The 22,041-nt window shown below is 38.2% G+C and overlaps 1 protein-coding gene across 5 annotated transcripts in view; it reads right to left on the bottom strand.

Annotated features, from left to right (window-relative positions):
* Nucleotides 1-22,041, bottom strand: part of ST6GALNAC3 (ST6 N-acetylgalactosaminide alpha-2,6-sialyltransferase 3) — a 555,034-nt gene that overhangs the window by 301,000 nt on the left and 231,993 nt on the right. For all 5 annotated transcript variants that reach the window (XM_005542983.4, XM_015433945.3, XM_074003546.1 and 2 more), the window contains one exon: nucleotides 16,722-16,916. In XM_005542983.4, coding sequence (XP_005543040.1) covers nucleotides 16,722-16,916 — 195 coding nt within the window. The remainder of the gene's footprint in view (nucleotides 1-16,721; nucleotides 16,917-22,041) is intronic.

A 22,041-nucleotide genomic window follows, 5' to 3' on the forward strand; every position in this document is an offset into this window, starting at 1 on the left:
GAAGAGATGAATGCCCTCATGTTAGGTGACTCCACTCTCAACCTCTAGGTAGGATTAACAACAGGCTGAGAGTTGGTTATTTCATGAAAAGGAGAATTATAATGATCATGCTGGTTTGGAGAAGCAAATAAGCAAATTGACCGCAGACTTGTGCCCTAAAAAAATAAAAAATAAATTCTGGAGATGATGAGGGCAATTGGAGTCAGTTCATATTCTTGTGGCTCCCAGGGATATCAAAGGCAAATCTGCTTCTTTGAAGTAGGTGTTCGAGAAAGAAACACAAGGGCTATTTGGCACATAGCTCAGCACCTAAAACTTTACCTCATTTTTATCCTCAGTAGATTTCTGACAATGTCAGTTTCCACCTACTTCAAAATCGAGAGCATATATTACCATATCCCCTAGTTCTTTAATTTGGGAAAATCAACATTTTCACTCTGAAAGGCTGTACTGAATACATCGTGTCCAAAAGCTCATATTATTTCAATAGCACAAGGTTAAAAAAGCTCAGTATGAGCAGGTATGAAACATACTTACCAACCACACTGCTTTTAAAATGGGGCTTGAGTAACTCATAAAAGAGCACTATTTTGAAAAATGTAGGTAGAGAAACATGAGGTCAATTCATCAGCAAGATGGCAAAAATGGTGGTGTTGTGGCTGTTATTCCTATCAGCAACATAGAGTAAAAAGTCAGGCTTCACTTTTGTACTTGGTCCAGATGTGGATTGCAGCAAGATAATCAGCTTAACAGCAGCTCATGCCAGAAAGTAAAAATCTCAGCTCCTCTACTTCTCATTCGTGAAGTTCCCGAATTCAACAAAAACAATCAAGATTAAATCACACATGAGAGTTATAGGCAGGTGAATCCTGAGCAAAGGAAGTAAGGCCAATCTGAAGAATAATGTGTCAGCATATTGGATGCCCTTTCTGTGTACTTGAGTATATGACTAAAACCTGGGGCTTCAGAGCCAGAGTCAAATCTCAGTCCTGCCACTTTGAGCATGTGTGACTTTGGGTGAGTTGTATTACCTATCCTAGCCTCAATTGCTCATCTTTTATATGGGATAATAATTTTGTATAACCCAAAGAATGTTTATGAGAAATATTCAAATTCAACAATTCATTAAAAGAATTATACATTGTGATGGTTTATTTTATGTGTCAACTTGACTGGATCATAGTACCCAAATATTTGGTCAAACATAATTCTGGGCCAGGCACCGGGGTTCATGCCTGTAATCCCAACACTTTGAGAGGCCGAGGAGTGCAGATCACTTGAGGTCAGGAGTTTGAGACCAGCGTGGCCAACATGGTGAAACCCTGTTTCTACTAAAAACACAAACGTTAGCCAGGCATGGTGGCAGGTGCCTGTAATCCCAGCTACTCAGGTGGCGGAGGCAGGAGAAGTGCTTTAACCCAGGAGGTGGAGGTTGGAGTGAGCTGAGATTGCCCCACTGCACTCCCACCCGGGCAACACAGTGAGGCTGCGTCTCAAACTGGGATGCTCTGTGAAGATATTTTGTAGATGAGATTAATATTTATGTCAGTAGACTCTGAGTAAATCAGATTATCCTTCATAAACTGGATAGGCCTTGTACAATCAGTTGAAGGCTTTAGTAGAACAAAGACTGGTGTCCCTGAGCAAAAAGGAATTCTGCCAGCAGATAGCCTTTGGAGTCAAACTGCAAATCTTTCCGAGTCTCCAGCCTACTGGTCTATCCCCACAGTCTCATGAGGCGATTCTTTAAAATATCCCTTTCTCAATCTCTCTCTCTCTGTACACACAGACACACAAACATGCACACATATGCATATATACATACACATCCTGTTGGTCCTTTTTCTCTAGAGAACCATGATTAATATGAAAAAAAAGGAAACTAATTGGCAATGGTGGTTCAAAATAAGAAAATACAGCCTTGAGAAGTTCCAAGAGAAAAATCATCCAGTCATTTCAATTGATGCCAGGAAGTCATTTGATAAAAACTCAACACACACAGGCATTATTTTAGAAAAATAATTTTAGAAACATTTGAATTCTTCCTTAATATGGTAAATAAAACTAGGTCAGGTCAGCTTTATACTAAGTAAGCAAATATTAGAAGTACTGTCTTTAAAAATCTTACAGTATTGTTTACTCTTGTTTGATAAGCTCTAGTCAATGCAATCAGTATTGAAAAGAAACGAGAAAAAGATTATTTAAAAACACTGAGATTGCATCCCTAAGCAAGGCAAAAAAAAAAAAAAAAAAAAAAAACTTCCAGAACTTAATTAGAAGAGTTCAGTATAGCAACCAAATGCAGAAATTACATAAAATTAATAGTATTTTTGCATGCCAAAATAGTTACACATATCATTTTAAGAGCTTGCACTCAAGATAAGAAAAATACAAAATATCCATGAATAACAGTTTAGCAAATATTTTTTGAGCTTCTACTAGATACCACAGGAAGTCTACTTGAAATGTACATTCATGGTCTTTTTAGCAAATTACTTAACAATTACTTGTGTAGATAAGATCTTCTTAGTAGAAAAAGCAATTGTTATAATAGTGTCTGTTTTCAAGTTAACATTTAATTCAATTCCCATAAATATTCCACCAGAATGGTGAATGAAATTATTTTTGACAAATAGTCCCTCTCTCTACTCTCACCTTCATAGGAGGAGTATACTTCCCACTCCATTGATGTTGGACTTGCCCATGTAACTTGACTTGACCTCATGGTGGGTGAAGTGCACTTTACTCCCCCTTCATTTTGGGCATCCCTTTGATCAATGGGATGTTAACAGATGTGAGGCCACCAGAAGCTTGCAATGTACTTTCAAGATTGAACCTAGTCTTTTGTGCTTTTTCCACCATGAGAAGAATATGCCCCAGGTGGCCCAATGGTCATTGGTGAAGAGAGACACATGAAACAGACCAGGGCCCAACTTGCAGCTTTGGAACTAGGCACAGCTGATCTCAGCTTGGATGGCAACTGGTTCACAAAAATATGGGCAAGAATAAACAATTGTTTAAGCCACTGAGTTTGGGTGATTTGTTACACAGCAGTATTATGCAAATAGTTGTCTGACACACCCAAGATTTCCCACTCTACTTAATAAAATGATGCTGAAATTCATATAGAGGTGAATTTATTAAAGATATTCTGAAAAAAAGATGAGCAAAAAGAAGTAGTTCTAATACTACAAGCAACAATTATATAAAAATAGCATTTACCAAATAATGTTGATCAATGAAACAAAAAAAAAGAGCACAAAAAGAACAAATATATAAATATATATATATATATTTGTGTGTATGTATACCAATGGTAGCAATAATATAACAATAATAGTAATAATAATTGTAATAATCATTATTTGTGACAATCACTAGATTGTCAGAGCTCACAGAACAATATTTCCAGCATGTCCTGTGGGCTCTGGGAAAGATACCTGAAAGATAGCTATGTTTCTTCAATCCAATAAATATCATTAAACACTATTGGAAAGAAATAGTTATTGGCAGAATACAACACCACCCAAGCCACCAAAAAGTTGTCTACTTTCTACCTTTTCTTCCTAAGAATATCACAAATAATTTACCTTGCAAAAAACTTGGGTTGCATTGCAATAGAAAAAACTGTTATAGTGTGTAAGTGTAGATGAAAGACATTAGAAAGCTACACTGACTTGCACAGCTGTTCTTGGGGAATCTTTGAAGAACTTGTACTTCTTAAAGAGTACAGGAATTATTTCTAGAATACTCACTATTTTCCCTGACAAAATATTTATTGTATTAAACACAGAATATTAAAACAGTGATGTATTCACAATGCATGTATCTTATACATCCCTGCCCTACGAAGCTAGACTAATATATTTCAAAATTTTTTCAATTCACTTTCTCCTATGGTCTTCTTCATCTCAGTCAATGACAATTCCAACCTTCCAGATGCACAGGTCAAAAACCTAAATACCTTTTTAAAACCTTATATTTTGGAATAGTTTCAGATTTATTTAAAAATTGAGTATAGTTACCATATAGCCCACACCCGGTTTCTCCATTATCAACATCTCGTATACTATAATACATTTGTTACAATCAATTATTATTAACTCAAGTCCATACTTTATTCATACTTAGTTTTGATCTAATGTCTTTTTTCTGTTCAGGAGCCGATCCAGGATTCCACATTGCATTTAGTTGTCATGTTTCCTTAGGACACTCTTGGCTGTGGGGGTTTCTCAGACTCTCCTCGTTTTTGATAACCTTCACAGTTTAGAGGAGTTGTCTTCAGGTGTTCTGTAGAATGGCCCTCAATATTTATTTGTCTGATATTTATCTCATGATTAAACAGGCTTACAGGATTTGGGGAAGACAGCCTCAGTGGTAAAGTGTCAGTTTCATCACATCATACCAAGGGCACATACTACCAACACCATTTGTCACTATTGATGTTAACCTTGATCACTTAGCTGAGATAGTGTTTGCCAGCCTTTCCACCATAGTTACTATTTATTCTCCTTTCCATATTGTGGTCCTATTAAAGGGAGTCACTAGGAGAAACCCACATTTAAGGAATGGGAGAATATTCACTTTTTAAAGTATACCAGACAATATATTTATCTAGACATTTTAAGTCCTATTTTTTAAATGATAGTGAAAGTTCTAGAGTGTTTCACAGATATACATTGCTTAAAAAATACTTCTTCAGCCAAGCATGGTGGCTCACACCTGTAATTCCAGCACTTTGGGAGGCCGAGGCGGGCGGATCAGATTCAAGAGTTCAAGATCACCTTGGGCAACATGGTGAAACTGTCTTTACTAAAACACAAAAAGTAAGCCGGGCATAGTGGTGCACACCTTTGTCCCAACTACTCAGGAGACTGAGGCACGAGAATTACTTGAGCCCGGGAGGTGGAGGTCGCAGTCAGCCAAGATCACGCCACTGCACTCCAGCTTGGGCTACAGAATGAGACTCCATCTCCAAAAATAAAAAAAAGTCTAGTAATAAATACAATATACACTCATTGTAGAAAATTTGAAAAACATGTTTTTTAAAAAAATTCTAAACTTTACAACCCAGATATAGACCATCATGTTAAAATTTTGAAGTATTATCTCCAAACTTTCTTTCTATGACTACATTTGAAGAGTTAAAATAATATTTTACATGTTATTCTACCTTCCTTATTAGCATTTAATATTACAAAAAAGTTTATTTATTCCTAGGCAAAAAGTGTTTTCTTTTTCATAATTTCAGCGCCTAGCACAATGTGTTGCACGTAGTAAATTCAACAAATGGGATCCCATGAACTTACTGACTTCATGAATTGGCAGACACTCTGTGAAACCATTTAAAGGAATTTGTTGACTAGGATAATCTTAGGTTCTTGTTTTGCCACACAGGACAATAAAAGACACTAGCATAGAATCAATACTTTGGGGTCTTGAAAAATTAGTTAAATCAGTAAAATAGTATGTACTCCATAAAAGCTAAAAGAGAAAATGGCACATAAAATATTTAACACAGTGACTGTCATTTAACCTAACCACGGAGGTATTACAATTTTATTTATTTATTTCTAGTCATTATCTTCAATTCTTTTTCAGAGATATTTTATTTTTGCTAGAACTTTGCTTCCCACATATTTTATTCATTCTTAATCATTTTTATAGTCTGTGTTTGACACAGGCCCACAATTGCTTATCCAAAATCATTTGAATCAGGTATACTTTGGGATTTGTAAATGTTCATATTTGAAGAAGCCAACAGAGCAAATACACAAATACACATATTATGAAACACCACAGCAGGGTATAGCTAAACACACTGTAATCAAACAGTAATATTTTTGTAGCAAAACATGACTAATTACAATAAATAGGCTGTTTCCTTGTCCATTCTATAATTCTTTTTTTTTTTAATTTATTTATTATTATTATACTTTAAGTTGTAGGGTACATGTGCATAACGTGCAGGTTTGTTACATATGTATACTTGTGCCATGTTGGTGTGCTGCACCCATCAACTCGTCATTTACATCAGGTATAACTCCCAATGCAATCCCTCCCCCTTCCCCCCTCCCCATGATAGGCCCCTGTGTGTGATGTTCCCCTTCCTGAGTCCAAGTGATCTCATTGTTCAGTTCCCACCTATGAGTGAGAACATGCGGTGTTTGGTTTTCTGTTCTTGTGATAGTTTGCTAAGAATGATGGTTTCCAGCTGCATCCATGTCCCTACAAAGGACACAAACTCATCCTTTTTTATGGCTGCATAGTATTCCATGGTGTATATGTGCCACATTTTCTTAATCCAGTCTGTCACTGATGGACATTTGGGTTGATTCCAAGTCTTTGCTATTGTGAATAGTGCTGCAATAAACATACGTGTGCATGTGTCTTTATAGCAGCATAATTTATAATCCTTTGGGTATATACCCAGTAATGGGATGGCTGGGTCATATGGTACATCTAGTTCTAGATCCTTGAGGAATCGCCATACTGTTTTCCATAATGGTTGAACTAGTTTACAATCCCACCAACAGTGTAAAAGCGTTCCTATTTCTCCACATCCTCTCCAGCACCTGTTGTTTCCTGACTTTTTAATGATCGCCATTCTAAATGGTGCATTTTAAGAATATCTTGTGTCTAGATTGTGTGAATACTCTCTAGAGGAGTTTTTAATGCCCCAGCCCTGACTGGTCATTAAATGGAGATCAGTCTTTGATAGATTCGTCAGTTTGCAGGGTTCCTAGAAAATGTAAGAAGTAAAATTCAAACTGTAAGACCACTAGGGTACAAGTCTAGCATCACGAATTTCCACGGATAATTTTCTTGTTACCCAAAGACCAAATGAATTTCCAGGGATAATTTTTTTGTTACCAGAAGACCAAATATATAAATAAGCTTTTTTTTTTTCTTCTGTTTGATTTTTTACATGTGTGTGTGTTTGTGTTTCCTAGTGTATCCTTTTGCTAGAGTAGAGCTTCTAAAGGCCCAGCTGTGGGTGGGTATGTGTGAGAGTAGGTCTCACTTTTTGCCTTTTCTGGGCCCAGGCCTCACTTTCTGACCAGTAGGGCCAATACTACCCAATCCCCTCAGTTACTGATTTGATGAACCCCACGGAAGCCACACCTGCAGATTTCATGCTTCCTTCTCTTTCCATTCCTTCTCAGCTTCTGATAAGTGAAGATTTTCCTCCATTCTATCAAGGCCAGCTGGGCATTAAATAATGCATCCAGTTGTATCTAGCATGTCATGGTGTTACAACAGGAGGGCTGTCATGTTATCTTAGTCCATGTATTGCCAGACCAAAACTCTTGGTTTCATTTTCCTTTCAAATCAATAATCTAGGTTGGGCATGGTGGCTCATGTAGTCCCAGCACTTTCGGAGACCCAGGCAGGCAGATCACCTGAGGTCAAGAGTTCGAGACCAGCCTAACCAACATGGTGAAATCCCATCTCTACTAAAAATACAAAAATTAGTTGGGTGTGGTGGCAGGTGCCTGTAATCCCAGCTACTCTGGAGGCTGAGGCAGGAGAATCGCTTGAGCCCAGGAGGCGGAGGTTGCAGTGAGCCAAGATCACACCACTGAACTCCAGCCTAAGTGACAGAGCGAGACTCCATCTCAATAAATAAACAAATAAATAATCTATTAAATACTTGGCAAATGCCTATTTGGCAAATGCCTATTAGATGACTCAGTTAACCAGATATACCATTTCCTAAACTTGGGGCAGTTGGGGGGGTGGTAGATAACATTTGATATAAAAGCATATAGTTATTTTTGAATGGCTATCTTTCTTTTGTGAATAAGCCTTTGTAAGGCTACTCTGAAAAATGAGAACTCACAATTTGATACTATCTACTTAGTGATAAATTACCTTTTAGACATTGAATATAACTGTTTAATTGAAATTACTTGAATGTTCACTATTCTTAAGAACAGTGAAATGAATCTCTTGTGTAAGATGGTTACTCAGCCATCATCATTACAGGCTGCAATGCAAACACCTTCTAGGTGGTATTGTTCCAGGACACTCCTAACTTGGGTCCATGTTGTTTTCTTCTTTGGTGAACCCCAATTTTAACACTTCTTTAAATTACAGTTCATTGCTGATCCTTAGCACAATGTCTGGAACAGAATAAGCACTTGTTAAAATATTTGGTGATTGACTAACATTTACGGTTAATACTAATTGCCATTTGATGAAAGCTTTTTGCGCTGGTCACTCTGCCAGGCCATCAGCTTGAGAAGAGCTATAGAAAAACTCTCTCCGCCGGGCGCGGTGGCTCACGCCTGTAATCCCAGCACTTTGGGAGGCCGAGGCGGGCGGATCACAGGGTCAGGAGATCGAGACCACGGTGAAACCCCGTCTCTACTAAAAATACAAAAAAATTTAGCCGGGCGCGGTTGTGGGCGCCTGTAGTCCCAGCTACTCGGGAGGCTGAGGCAGGAGAATGGCGTAAACCCAGGAGGCGGAGCTTGCAGTGAGACGAGATCGCGCCACTGCACTCCAGCCTGGGCGACAGAGCGAGACTCCGTCTCAAAAAAAAAAAAAAAAAAAAAAAAGTAAAAAAGAAAAACTCTCTCCATCAGGACATGAGTTCTATCATCTTTTTCAACCCTCAAATCAAGGTATTTGTGACAGATACACTGTTTTGTTTTCCTTTGCTTGTCACAAATGAGGTAATTTGATATTTGAATTTCTAATAGGCCCCTTTCAAGTGTGTTAACAAGATAGTTGGCAAATGGGGGCTTTTCTACCTACCTGGGGAACTAATTACTACATGAAAACCTATGATAATAATGGATTTTTCATCAATCAAAAATGTGATTTGTAAAGTGAAAATCAATCTAGTTTGACTACTGATGCCTCACAGCAATAGAGAAAGTTTCAACTAACAATTATAATAAAACTACATGATTTATCAGTTGAGTATGACTAGCAATTCAGGTAGCAATCAGTCTTGTCCAGCCATTTTCTGGAATTATAACCTTGGGAAATTGACCTTCATTTTTCTACCACAAAAGGATAAGCTAGTTTACTAAGCAATATGTTCCTAAGCAGAAAGACAGACAGCGTTCACCCCTTGCAGACACCTGAACTGACTAATGGATGTGACTTGTGTTTGGCCCCTCAGCAGGTTTGAGACTGCAGATTTGGAAAGACCACTTCTCTCCTCCTTCAGGTGGCACCTTGTTTAAAGATGAGTTACTGAACATTTGGTGTTGGTGGCTGTAAAATAACTACAATATATCAGCTAGGACTTTTTTGGTTGCAAGTGACAAAAACAGTTCAAACCAATAATAGTAAAAAGCAGACAAATATATTGGCTTATACACCCAAACCACGGGGGCTGGGAGGGGAGGTTGCCTTCAAGAATTGAGCTTGGAACCTGAAGTGTTGTCTGGGTCTTTACATTAGCCTTGCAACTTGTTTCCGCTTCTCTCAGTGTCTTTGTCTCATTCTCTCCTGGGAACACGGCTACTGACATCCAGAGAATCACATCCCAACAGCTTTACCACCAGAGAAAAGGGGGCCTTTCCTGCCAGTGTTCCCCAGAAAAACAATAACATTTGAGAAGGCTTCAGAATGGCTTACCTTGGGCCATGTGCCCACCTCTCAACCAATCACTTGATTGACCAATCACTAGCCTGACTTTTCTGCTCACTCTTGTGGTCAAAAGAAAGGGCCACCTTTTCTAATAAAGGGAAAGTGGAGAGTAGACAACCACAAGAGGCACAATATATACCTACCTAATTATATATATATATATAATGGTGTGTGTGTGTGTATACCATTTTACACCATTTACACACCATTTTACATACCATTTTAATGTGTAACATAGTATATTGTATATATTCTATGTATGTTTGTATTTAAGCAGCTGGAACTTGATCTGTGAACATGTGTGCATGTGTATGTTGCATGCATGCATACAAGTATGTATTTTCCATATATTTGTACATACTGATTCATAACTATGAATGGATATATATATTGCATGTATGTATTATTCCTATGTCTACATAGGAGTGTAGTCTTTCCATAATCCCACTCACATTTTTAGATAATTACCCAATGAATGCCTTTTCTATCTTCTTCTGTACTCCAGAGTAAGTTAGTTCCAGCCAGATTGACCTATGTATTCCCTATACATGTGCCTGATTTCCTTCTCTGGAAGTCAGAGGATCACAGAGGCCTGGGCACTACTTCAGGGGCCTCTTGGAAATGCTGAGTTGTGTCCATGTCAGGGGCACACAGAGGGAAGCATTGTTAGAAGTGACCCCCTACATAGTATGCAGGGCAGTAGGACCAAGGTAATAGCACTCCAAGACTAGGTAACGAGCCAAACAAAAAGAAGAGCCATATGATTAGGACTAAAGGTATTGAATCCAGAGAAAGGTATGAAATGGATCCACCAAGTGTAAGGCAATGATGATTACCAGCATAGACATTAGGGTTTTACTGTAGCTTTCCATGTAGTGTCCTTGGCCTACTGGAAGTTGCAGGGGCTGAAGGAAAATGCACAATACATATTCTGAACCTTTGCTTTTTTACCCAACTCTACTTTCTCTTCTTCCTCTGTCCCATCCAAATCCTTCTCCAAAGCACATGTCTCCCACAAAAACTTCCTGAAATTATTCCAAGCCACAGTGGCATCTGTCCTTCTCATTTGGCACTCAATCATAGATTGTCTTGAGACGTGGTCATTGATTGAGAGTTGCTATTTCACCACCAGACTGAGAAACATAGTCATCTCTTCTCCACTCAAAAAATACATCCTTTCATACTTGGGAAAAATGATAAGTTATCCTTAAAATGACAAATCCAATATGGACATGTCAAATTCATTTGGGAGTAAGAGCATGGCACAGATATGGTGGTAGGGGTGGGGCTGTCAGAACAAAGGATGAAATCAATGAGGAGGGTGGTAAAAAGTCACAACGTTTTGATTTATTATATATTAATTTAGCTGTTTCCTTTTCTATAACAATTTAATAGTCAAATATTATTTTGCTTTACGATTACATAAATGGGAATGTTCGGATTTTAATTAACAATTAAACTGATCAGTTTAAAACTTTTGGAACATACATTTGCATATAATTGCTCTCAGTATACTTATGTAAAACCCGAAGCCTCTATTACCAAATATAGAAAACCTATTCATGTCAGCTTTAGTTACATGTGTACATTTATTTAAATGTGTGGAGTGTGTGTTTTTATTGCCAAGAAAGTCAGCTCTCTTCCTTAATTGTTACTATAACCATAATTTGGGAAATTCTACTGCAACATCAATATGTTATGCACATCTTTAATTAGGCTAGTGCGGCCTGTCTGTCACGGCAACTGATCCTAAATATTCCTATTTAGTCTACTCGAGGTTTTAAAACGTTCTCATTTTTTAAAGAGGCATACTTCAGCCTCATTAAATTGTCGAGTAAGTCAGTAAGCAGCCCTGCACTTGCTTCGGGTGTTGTGGAAATCTTGTACCTCTCCACTTGGCACATTTCAGGCACCCAGGGAAAGGGCACTCTTCCCCAAATACCAGAAATCCTCTGTAGCCCCAGCATCTTAAGGGGAAGATCCTATCAGATCTGAGGAAGACATCTGTCACCCTCACTGATTACCAGAAAGATCTGGCCTTGGCATCCTATTGATCACCCGAGCTGGATCCTTTCATCTAGCAGTAACTGCAAATAAACTGCAGGTTGCTCGCTCTGAGCAACGTCTTCACACCAGGTCACACAACAAAAAAGACAACACAATGACAGAGTCCATGATAGGCAACTACAAATAGAACCTAGCCTGAAGTTCATTTTCTCCTTTTTCCCAAAAATCTGCCATGATCTCAACAAGAGAAAGCAAGATTACCTTGAACCAAGCCCTAGACTACCTTAGTCCTTTATACTTTCTCTGTCTGCTACAATTAATAATTTAAAATAAATAGTATTTATGTCAAGGAGAAAATAGGGTTTTAGGGTATTGTCAAGCATGAATATGTTTCTAATTTTTTTCTGGAAAAACACATGGGTGACATATGCTTTTTACCATATCCAAAGTCAGTTGATAATACAGTAATTCTGCCATAATGCTATAGTTGGAATCTTCATACTGTCATTTTTAAAATGGAGGATTGCATTATAGACACAGTAATGATACAGCAGGGAGGTGAGGGCAGGGTCTGTTGCAAAATCTAAATCACTCTGATCCAAGCTTTGGTTTGACATCATGGTTGCTATCAGCTTAAACCTGTGTTGATGAGGAATTTGGGGCTCTGTGACCAGCGAAGACTTTCAGAATTTCAGCACTCACCCAGTTAGTTGGCACTCAGTTTTCCTTCCTGCTTCTCAAGACTTCCCCTCCCCCATAGAAAAGAACCTTAGTTTGCACTGGTTGAAAGTGAAGGGGAGACTGGGTAAAGAGTTAAAGCCAATCACCAACTCTGTTATATTTAGATCATCATTATTACAGTGGGAGGAATATTTTGATCTTTCTATTTAACTCCTTTATAATAGTCATCACAGTTTTCACTTGTTCCTTTTTATGGGTCTATATCAGGGAAAAAAATAAACAACTTGACATGTAAGCAAAACCACATCTCTCCTGTGTTCCTTTTACTTTTAATTTTTGTATTTCCCCTGGGAACAGATGATTTAAAAAAAAGAAAAAACCAGATCAATTGATAAAATGAAGCAGAGCTTAAACTGGGTATAATTTACTATATGTGGGACCTTCCGGACAGGCTGTCATAGCTTCACAAACCACCTATATTTTCAGTTGTGCCAATCCAAAGGGACCAGAGTCATCTATTTTTAAAAGATAACTAAAGAATCAGATTTTGCTCCTAAGCAACCCTACACTCCACAGTGTCCACTAGATGTTTGACCTAATTCTGCTGCCTCCCGCTCCACTTTTCTTTAGACAGTAGTGAAGAGACGTTCTTTCTTGTACTCATTTTAGCTCATAAAATCTATGTCTAGTTACAGCAAATTCTGGCCAAGCTGGAACATCAGTCAATAAAACCATCATCAATAGTCATTGTTTGCAGATGCTCTAGGTCTGGAAATCACTGCTGGCGTGCCTGCATATTTAAAAAAAAATACTAAGAAGTTTAGTAATTTCCAGAAAGCATATGCATTTAAGGGGAAAGAAACTTCTGAGAAAACTTTAAGGCCCAAGATCTTGAAATAAGTGGATCAGCTTGGTGATCACCTGACTCAGTTCAGCTAAACCTATTGACCTTCTCAGGATTAGAATAGAATGAATAGGGACATAGTGTGTGATAATCTCTGAAGCATGGTTTTGTGGTCACTATTTAAGCTATTTGCCCTAGAACATTGAACTCACCACCTATCTTTTCAGCTATATTACTTTGGCTCTTGAAAGCTTTATCAAACTGTGTCTCTTATTTAATGGAACATTTCTGCAACAGATTGCACCTGAGGGCATTATGGTGAGAACAAACGCACAATCATTTGGGAGTAAGAGCATGGCACAGACATGGTGGTAGGGGTGGGACTGTCAGAACAAAGGATGAAATCAATGAGAAGGGTGGTAAAAAGTCACAAAATTTTAATTTCTTCCCAATTTAGCCTAGAACTACTTGAAAATCTGTCATTCTCTTTGAGTGTTCTAATATTTTCAACTTTCATGCAAAATTTTCTGCCCCAGCACCTACATTCATGTTGCAATATGGGGTCTATCATGCATAGATCAGAACTAGAGAAATAAGTTGCCTATGTGTCTGTTAGTCTTTATATAAAATCAAATTGCTTATTTCAAATATTCCTAGTTTGCTTTAGATAGCTTAATATCCCATTGCTTCTTTTTAGTTATTTCCTGCTGCTGAATTAGGTGAATTGCCTTATATGATTTCTTACCCATGGTAAATGGTAAATAAACATCCTTCCTGGGATCAGAATATATTTTTAATTTTTTAATAAAATAGACATACAAGTCCAAAAAGTATAAATTTATACTTAATAAATGGACCGTAAACATCTGTGTAACCTCCGACAGGATCAAGAAATAGTATATTGCTAAATCCCCAGAAACCCATTCTGATCACAAACTGCCCACTCCTCTCAGAGGTAACTGCTAGACCCCCTTTCATGATAATAATTTCCTTGCTTTTTTTTCCCTTTTTTTAGTTTACCGCTGTATATGTCCCTAAGCAACATAATTTAGTTTCGTCTCTTCTTGTGACCCATAAATGGAATCATATTGTGTACTTTGCTTTATCTTCCATGTGGTCACATATATTTGCAGTTTCTTCATCGTCATTGCTGTATGGTATTCCAGTGTATACAGCACGACTTTAACTCATTCTCCTACTCATCAATATTTAAGTATATTCTAGGTTCTGGCTACTAGGAAAAATGCTGCTACATGTTCTGTCCATGCCTTCCGGCGCACGGGTTCATGAGCACCTCTAGTGTAGATATCCACAGCTAGAAATGCTTGAGCATGCAGTATGTAAATCTTCAACTTTGCTCAATACAACAGTGGAGATGTTTTTTTCCAAAGTGGGTATTACAATTTTTACTCCCACTACACGTATACAATAGTATCTGTTGTTCCACATCCTCACCAACACTTGGTATTGTCAGACTTCTTAATTTTTTGCCAATCTGGCATTTTGTGTGTATTAGTATCTCCTTGTGATTTTTAAATTTCTTTCTCACTGTGGTTTTAATTTGTAAAACCATGATTACTAATGAGATTGAGAACCCCTACATGTGTTTATTCCCCCAAGTCCAGGATCTTTAAAATGTACATATAAATTCTGGTCCTCTGGATTTTGATAATTTGGTATTATTCATACTGAACACTTCATGCCATACTGGAACATACAGAGAAAGCAAAAGAAATTCATTCATTGAATAGCAATTTGAAGCTGGGAACCTCATATACTTTGACCTATTTTATCTTCAAAATAATTTTGCTAGGCTAGTGTTGTTATTCTTATTTTGCAAATAAGGAAATTGAGGCTCTGAGGTTAAGGAAGTTACCCAAAAGCAAATATACTGCTTAAGTTCGTTAAGTGTTAGAACTGACTCTCAAACCAGGCCTGTATGCTTCCAAAGCCCAAATTCTTTCCAGTAACTTCCTAAGAAATAACCTTTGCAAGAGCAAAATAATATTCAATATTCTTTTGTAAAATCACTGCATTAAAAACTACATCAAAATAATTTCAAAGATAGTCCAGTTAATAGAACTAATTAAATAACTGCATCTATAGGTCAGTTTTTCCTTTCACACTCCAAAATCAAATTCATTAATATTTAAACAAATGAAAGAGTCTTTGATATTTGACGGGATTTCCCATATGAGAATACTTCGTGAGACATTTTAGTCACATGTTTCATTTTCAGCCTGTGACAGGCACTTGTGAATTGATTAACACCATACAGTAGGTTATAGAACACTAAATGACAGCCAGAAATAAAAGTAACAAAAGACGAGAGTGAGACAAACTCTCCTCAAAGAGATACATTTTTATATAGGTAATCAATTTATTAGGACACTCAACAAATTCAAGCAATAGGCACTTTAAAAAATTAATTTAAAACCAATTAAAGGATAAACATCAAAGATCCTAAGAATGTATGTGTTATTAATGGTGCTTTTTTCAACTATAAAATTCTAATAAAAGTCTGTAAATCCTGCAGATACAGAAACAATTTTCGAAGAATCAAATTAACCAGAAGCAATGACACAGATATGAGATTGCCTACAAAAGTGGGTAGACCAAGCTTAGCATCCTTCCAGAATGCTAAGAATAACTCTCAGGACAGGAGTAGCATTCCGTGCATGACTCTACCCTCTACTATCTTTACAAAATGACCTTTCAATGGGATCTGATCCAAGAATCTCTCTGGTGATGTAGACACACTGGTAGCTTGTATCTTTGTTACCAACAATTTCAAACAGGCTTGGACTTTGTGTCTATGAATATTAAACGCGCATTCATCCAACTCCATAGAAATGAATAGTGAAAACAATTTTATTAAGCACTTCTATACATGTCACATATTTTATGAGGTTCAATTTTTATTTTACTTTATGAGACAAATGCTTGCTTGCAAAAGTGCTAGCATAGTGTGCACTTTCTAGTTGTCAATATACCTCCATCCTCTCCTGTACTACCAATTGGCTACAAAGATTTAAAAGTTCAGTGATTATAGGATTTACATGATTTTAACCCCTTTAAATTTGAAAACTCTTTAAATCCCATTATCTCTGCAGCCACTGCAAATTTTAAAATCAGCTTGGCCTTTTCTAGGTCCAGGTCTAAGGATTTCAGAGTTTTAAGGAGTATAAATGCATTTTTGAAGTTCTATAAAGAGCTCTCCCCAACCGGTTGACCTACAGGAAATCAAGCTAGCCAGTTCTCCAGCTGGTAACTGCTGATCAGAGTTTCTAAATGGAGAGATATGTACGTTATGCCACAAACCACCAGGAAAACAAGTAATTGCTTCCTTGCCTCCATATGAAACCAGTGAATCAGAAGATTTAATGTAGGAGGGGTGGCAGATTTAGACATGTGTCAGTAAATGTCTAAGAATAATAAAACAGAAGATGTTGTAAGGGACCCAAGCAAGCTCTCCGGGGCAGAGAGAGTAAGTTCAGTGAGTTGGAAGCCCTCTGGTTCCTAAAGAAAAGCCGTTACCATGGATACTCTCCAACTGCTAGGTAACCCTCTGAGATCTTACCTCTTGTGTCTTCACATTTATGTATCCATAGTGAGTTCGAAGGGGCCGCCTGTATGTGTAGGAGAATGGTATCCACTTTGTACCAGGTTGTCCAAAGCAGTTTAGTAGCAAAGGGAAATTCACTTCATTTACAAGACGCACGACCAGCAGGAAAAGGAACGCTGCTATGAAGCTCACAGCAATCACAGACTTTCTCTACAAAACATTAAAAAAAAAACAAAAAGAAGAATGAATGACTTTCAACCAAAGGCAGTCACAGAAGGAGGTTCCTTTATTCCTCTCTTTTTCTTTCACAGGGGTTGAACAATTCTGTCATTCAGCATATTTTACCTGGAAATGGAAAATAATTATTTGGTGACCAAATTGTCCTAGTGTGCTGGGCTGCTGAGAGAAAGCAGAGCTGCTTTCTTGAACTTTTCCATTGCATCTCCACCCTTCCTTATATCACTATATTCCTTATAAACTCCTATTCAGTTTGCAAAACCCAAATCAGAAATTTCCAACTACAGGAAATCTTTTCTAGTTGCTCAATCCCCTCCTCACCACCATGCTTTGACCCCCAACCTACCCACTCTAACAGAGGTAGAGTCCCATCACTGCCATACTTTAAAGACATTTCTACTGTACTTTTTCACTGTGTAATTATTTATGTGATTTTCCTACATGGATTTGTGAGTTCTTAGAGAACTGGAATATACTGTGTCTTCTTGATCTCCGTATCCCAGGCTCTTAATATGGTACCTTACATACTACAGGCATTCAAAGAACATTTGAGTGAAACAAATGAATGAATAAATAAATGAATGAATGGATGTTCATATTCTTGTAGACACAATATCATTATCACTCATTCTTCTGTTTCTGTATCTAGCACCCTCTATGAGTAGGAAACTCTGCCTGTGCTACAGGATGTGCAAAAGTAAGATTCAAAAAACTAACAAGAGGGGGGAAAAATTATGCCAAGAGCAGAACATTCCTCTACACATGCTGCCATGGAAAAAAAGCAGGAACAACTGCCTCTGATTGACACGGGAGAAAGCAAAGATGTCTTTGAAATTGAGCTTGATAAAATGCCTGTGTTTTAACTGATAGACGTGTGTGAACAGAGCTTTCCAGATAGAGGAAACAGCAAGGAGACGAGAATACATAGAGTTACTCATAGGCATACAGTAGTTTGTCCTACTGGAGCACAAAGAAGGAGTAAAAGCTAGAAACACAAATGATAACTTCATGCTGAATTGCCTCAGATATCAAGCTAATACATCTATACTGAGTTTGCTAGGTGATGGAAAGCCAAAATAAATTTTTTTTGTTTGCTTATTTGTTTTGTTAAAGGGGATAGTTGGCCACATAAATGTCTTTCTCTGAGAAGTGCCTGTTCATATCGTTCACCCACTTTTTGATGAGGCTATTTGTTTTTTTTCTTGCAAATTTGTTTAAGTTCTTTGTAGATTCTGGATATTAGCACTTCATCCAATGGAGAAATTGCAAAAACTTTCTCCCATTCTGTAGGTTGCCTGTTCACTCTGATAATAGTTTCCTTTTCTGTGCAGAAGCTCTTTAGTTTAATTAGATCCCATTTGTCTATTTTGGCTTTTGTTGCCATTGCTTTTGGTGTTTTAGTCATGAAGTCTTTGCCCATGCCTATGTCCTGAATGGTATTGCCTAGTTTTCTTCTAGGGTGTTTATGGTTTTAGGACTTACATTTAAGTCTTCAATCCATGTTGAGTAAATTTTTGTATAAGGTGTAAGTAAGGAAGGGGTCCAGTTTCAGTTTTCTGCATATGGGTAGCCAGTTTTCCCAACACTATTTGTTAAATAGCGAATCCTTTCCCCATTGCTTGTTTTTGTCAGGTTTGTCAAAGATCAGATGTTTGTAGATGTGTGGCATTATTTCTGAGGCCTCTGTTCCGTTCCATTGGTCTATATCTCTGTTTTGGCCGAAGCCAACAAACGTATGGAAAAAAGCTCATCATTACTGGTCATTAGAGAAGTACAAATCAAAACTACAATGAGATACCATCTCACACCAGTCAGAATGGCGATCATTAAAAAGTCATGAAACAACAGATGCTGGAGAGGACACAGAGAAATAGGAATGCTTTTACACTGTTGGTGGGAGTGTAAATTAGTTCAACCATTGTGGAAGACAGTGTGGTGGTTCCTCAAGAATGTAGAACCAGAAATACCATTTGAACCAGCAATACCAAATACCCAGCATTACTGGGTATACAATCAAAGGATTATAAATCATTCTACTATAAAGACACATGCACACGTATGTTTATTGCAGCACCATTCACAATAGCGAAGACTTGGAACCAACCCAAATGCCCATCAATGATAGACTGGATAAAAAAAACCTGTGGCACATATACACCATGGAATACTATGCAGCCATAAAAAAGGAAGATTTCATGTCCTTTGCAGGGACATGGATGAAGCTGGAAACCATCATTCTCAGCAAACTAACACAGGAATGGAAAACCAAACACATGTTCTCACTCATAAATGGGAGTTGAACACCGAGAACACATGGACACAGGAAGGGGAACATCACATACCAGGGCCTGTTGGGGGCTGGAGGGCTAGGGGAGGTATAGCATTAGGAGAAATACCTAATGTAAGTGATGAGTTGATGGGTGCAGCAAACCACTATGGCATGTGTATACCTATGTAACAAACCTGCACGTTCTGTACATGTATCCCAGAACTGAAAATATAATTTAAAAAAAGAAAAGAAGAAGAAAGTTATGAATTATAATCAAACATCAGTGTTTAAGATGCTTTGGAGAAGGGAGAGACTATAGGTAGGTAGTGACTAGTTAGGAGGCTATCCCAATTGCCTAGGAGAGACGTAATGAAGGATGGAAACTAGGGCAGAAGCAGAAGAAGTAACAAGGTGGATAAAGATGTGAGAAACTTGATTTAGGTGGGAGAAACAGAACTTGGGCTACTGACAGGACAGAAGTGGCTGATGGAAAATTCAGAGATGCCTGAGATTTTGGGTCCATGTGACTGCAATATTATGGGTCATATCAGGAGAAACCAGAGTTGTCAGAGCAGGAACTGATTTAAGATAGTAAAAAGATAAAGCCCTTGGCTTTGTAGTTTTCAGCGACTGTCAAGGAGTCAGGTGGAAGGTCAAGTCTAGAGTAAGAAGGAGCACAGCTGAAGCCATGAAGTGCAGGGTAAAGACACAATAAAATATTCTTTCATATAGTTGGGCTAGGCCCCCTGATTCTTCTTCAAACTTAAGGAAAGCCACATAACTGTCTGACAAAGACCAAAATGTTTATTGTTTTTGCATTTTCAGCTTACCACTACCTGGTGGAATTAGTTCTTTTTGCTCTTCCCAGACTCTCCCAGGGAAGTCAAGAAACCTGAAGGCAGTTCCTGTATCCTCCCAGGGCCAGGGTCACAGCCTCTGTATGGACAGTGGAATCAGCCCCCAGGAGTCAGCGATACCCAAAGACAGTCTTGCTTCTTGCTCACCTCCCATAATTTGGAAAAGCCCCAGCTTTCTGTCTCACCAGCCTTATTTTCCAATCACCTGAAAGTCCCTTGAGCTCTGCCTCCTCAACACCCCTTATCTCACCACTAACTACCACAGCCTTACCTCATTTAACCTTCTAATCATGAAAAACTGTTTTAATTTGCTCCTCTGTGGAATCATTATGTCCACAACATTGCAATGTGTCAAGGTAACAGTTTAATGAAGTGATGGATCTTACAAGTTTAAAGGGACATAGACCAGAACAGATGGCTAAATAAAAGCAAAGAGGCCAGTCACCCATTAAGTAAACAGGTAAGAACCTTTTTCTTAATCGTCATTTGGTAGCTTGTTGCAAAATAGCAGCTTGCTTTGAAGGAGACCCAGATGGGATTTGTGCTTTTGTTTATTCAGAGCCCAGCACGGCTCTCTGGTTCTCTCGGTTGCTGCATTGCATTGCATTGCATGACTTGGAGTTTGGGGACAAAGATGTGGACAGCCTTTATGAATCCACTGTTGTGTGCAGCAACACATACATAATGCATACATGAGAGAAAAATAAATCAACCATTTTGAGAGAAATTTCAAAACAGGATGAAATAGAAGTTGTAAAAGTCTGCTCTCTGGCAATCCATGTCTGCCTCTCATGTTCTATCAAAGGGAACCAAGTAATGAGCACAGAAAGGGTGAAGAGAGCAACCAGAGAGCAGAAGCCAGACACCGACTCCTCTGTGTACCACTGGGAGTGGTATTCTGCAGTGGACAGAGGTTCCTTCTGCAGCTCAGGACCCCAGCTCAATTTCTGTTACATTGCCTGGGTTTGATTCTTTGCCCTTCTTCTTGTATAGCATGAAAGTGTTCTCATAGTGCTAGTATGAAACCACTCTGAAATTCCACTAGAAAAGGCATACCTTCAAGTACACTGTGTGCTCCAGATGACAAGTACAACAGAATACAATGCACACTTGCCTTCTTCTAGTAGTCACTTCCACCAGATCGTGACCTCAAGCTTCAGCAACTACAATGAAAACCATGGATGAGACAGAAGCCTACACATCACTGAATGCAATGAGAATGTGTGTGTGTGGTAGGGATGTGGGAGGTGGGGAAGCGAACAAAGTACTAATATGCATGATATCCATGCATGTATTACATGTATATCATGCAATACGTACTAAAGAATTTACATATTCAAGCCACAATTGCTCATTGAGTCCATACTCTGTGTAGAGTGAAAAAAACAAAATAAAACCATAAAAGACACACCATGCTTCCAAAGAGTCACAACTTAGTGCAGCTGGCCAGTAAATAGAACACTATAATACCAGGCACCAAATGATGCTAATGGGGGATGCACAGGGTGCTATGGGAGGCCAGAGGAAGGGTGGGTATAGGAGGAACAGTTCAGGGAATGTTTGTCTGGGGTGGTGATATTCCAATAGAGTCCTGAGGACTGCAGGGGCCTCACCAAGAGAAGACGTGAAGGGCATTCCAGGCAGAGGGATTAACAGTTTGAAAGGCCATTAATTTGGTCAGTAACCTACAAGTCATTTGGTCAGAAGAATACATAGACTCTAAGTTGTGGGAGATGATGCTAGACAGAGTTAAAATAATGAAACAAAAGATAATAAGCCAAATAAATGAAGTTGGATGCAATCAACTGTCCTATCTACCCTACATTGGGATAATGAAAGGATAAATGTATATGAAAGTGCAATGTTTCGTAATTCTAAAATATTCTCCACTTTCCAAACAAGTAAAAATGTATCAATCACATCATTTTATCTGAATTACCATTTAACACACCACAATGCCTTGTTTCAAGTT

The sequence above is a fragment of the Macaca fascicularis genome, chromosome 1 (assembly GCF_037993035.2).
Source record: "Macaca fascicularis isolate 582-1 chromosome 1, T2T-MFA8v1.1".
NCBI lineage: Eukaryota > Metazoa > Chordata > Mammalia > Primates > Cercopithecidae > Macaca > Macaca fascicularis.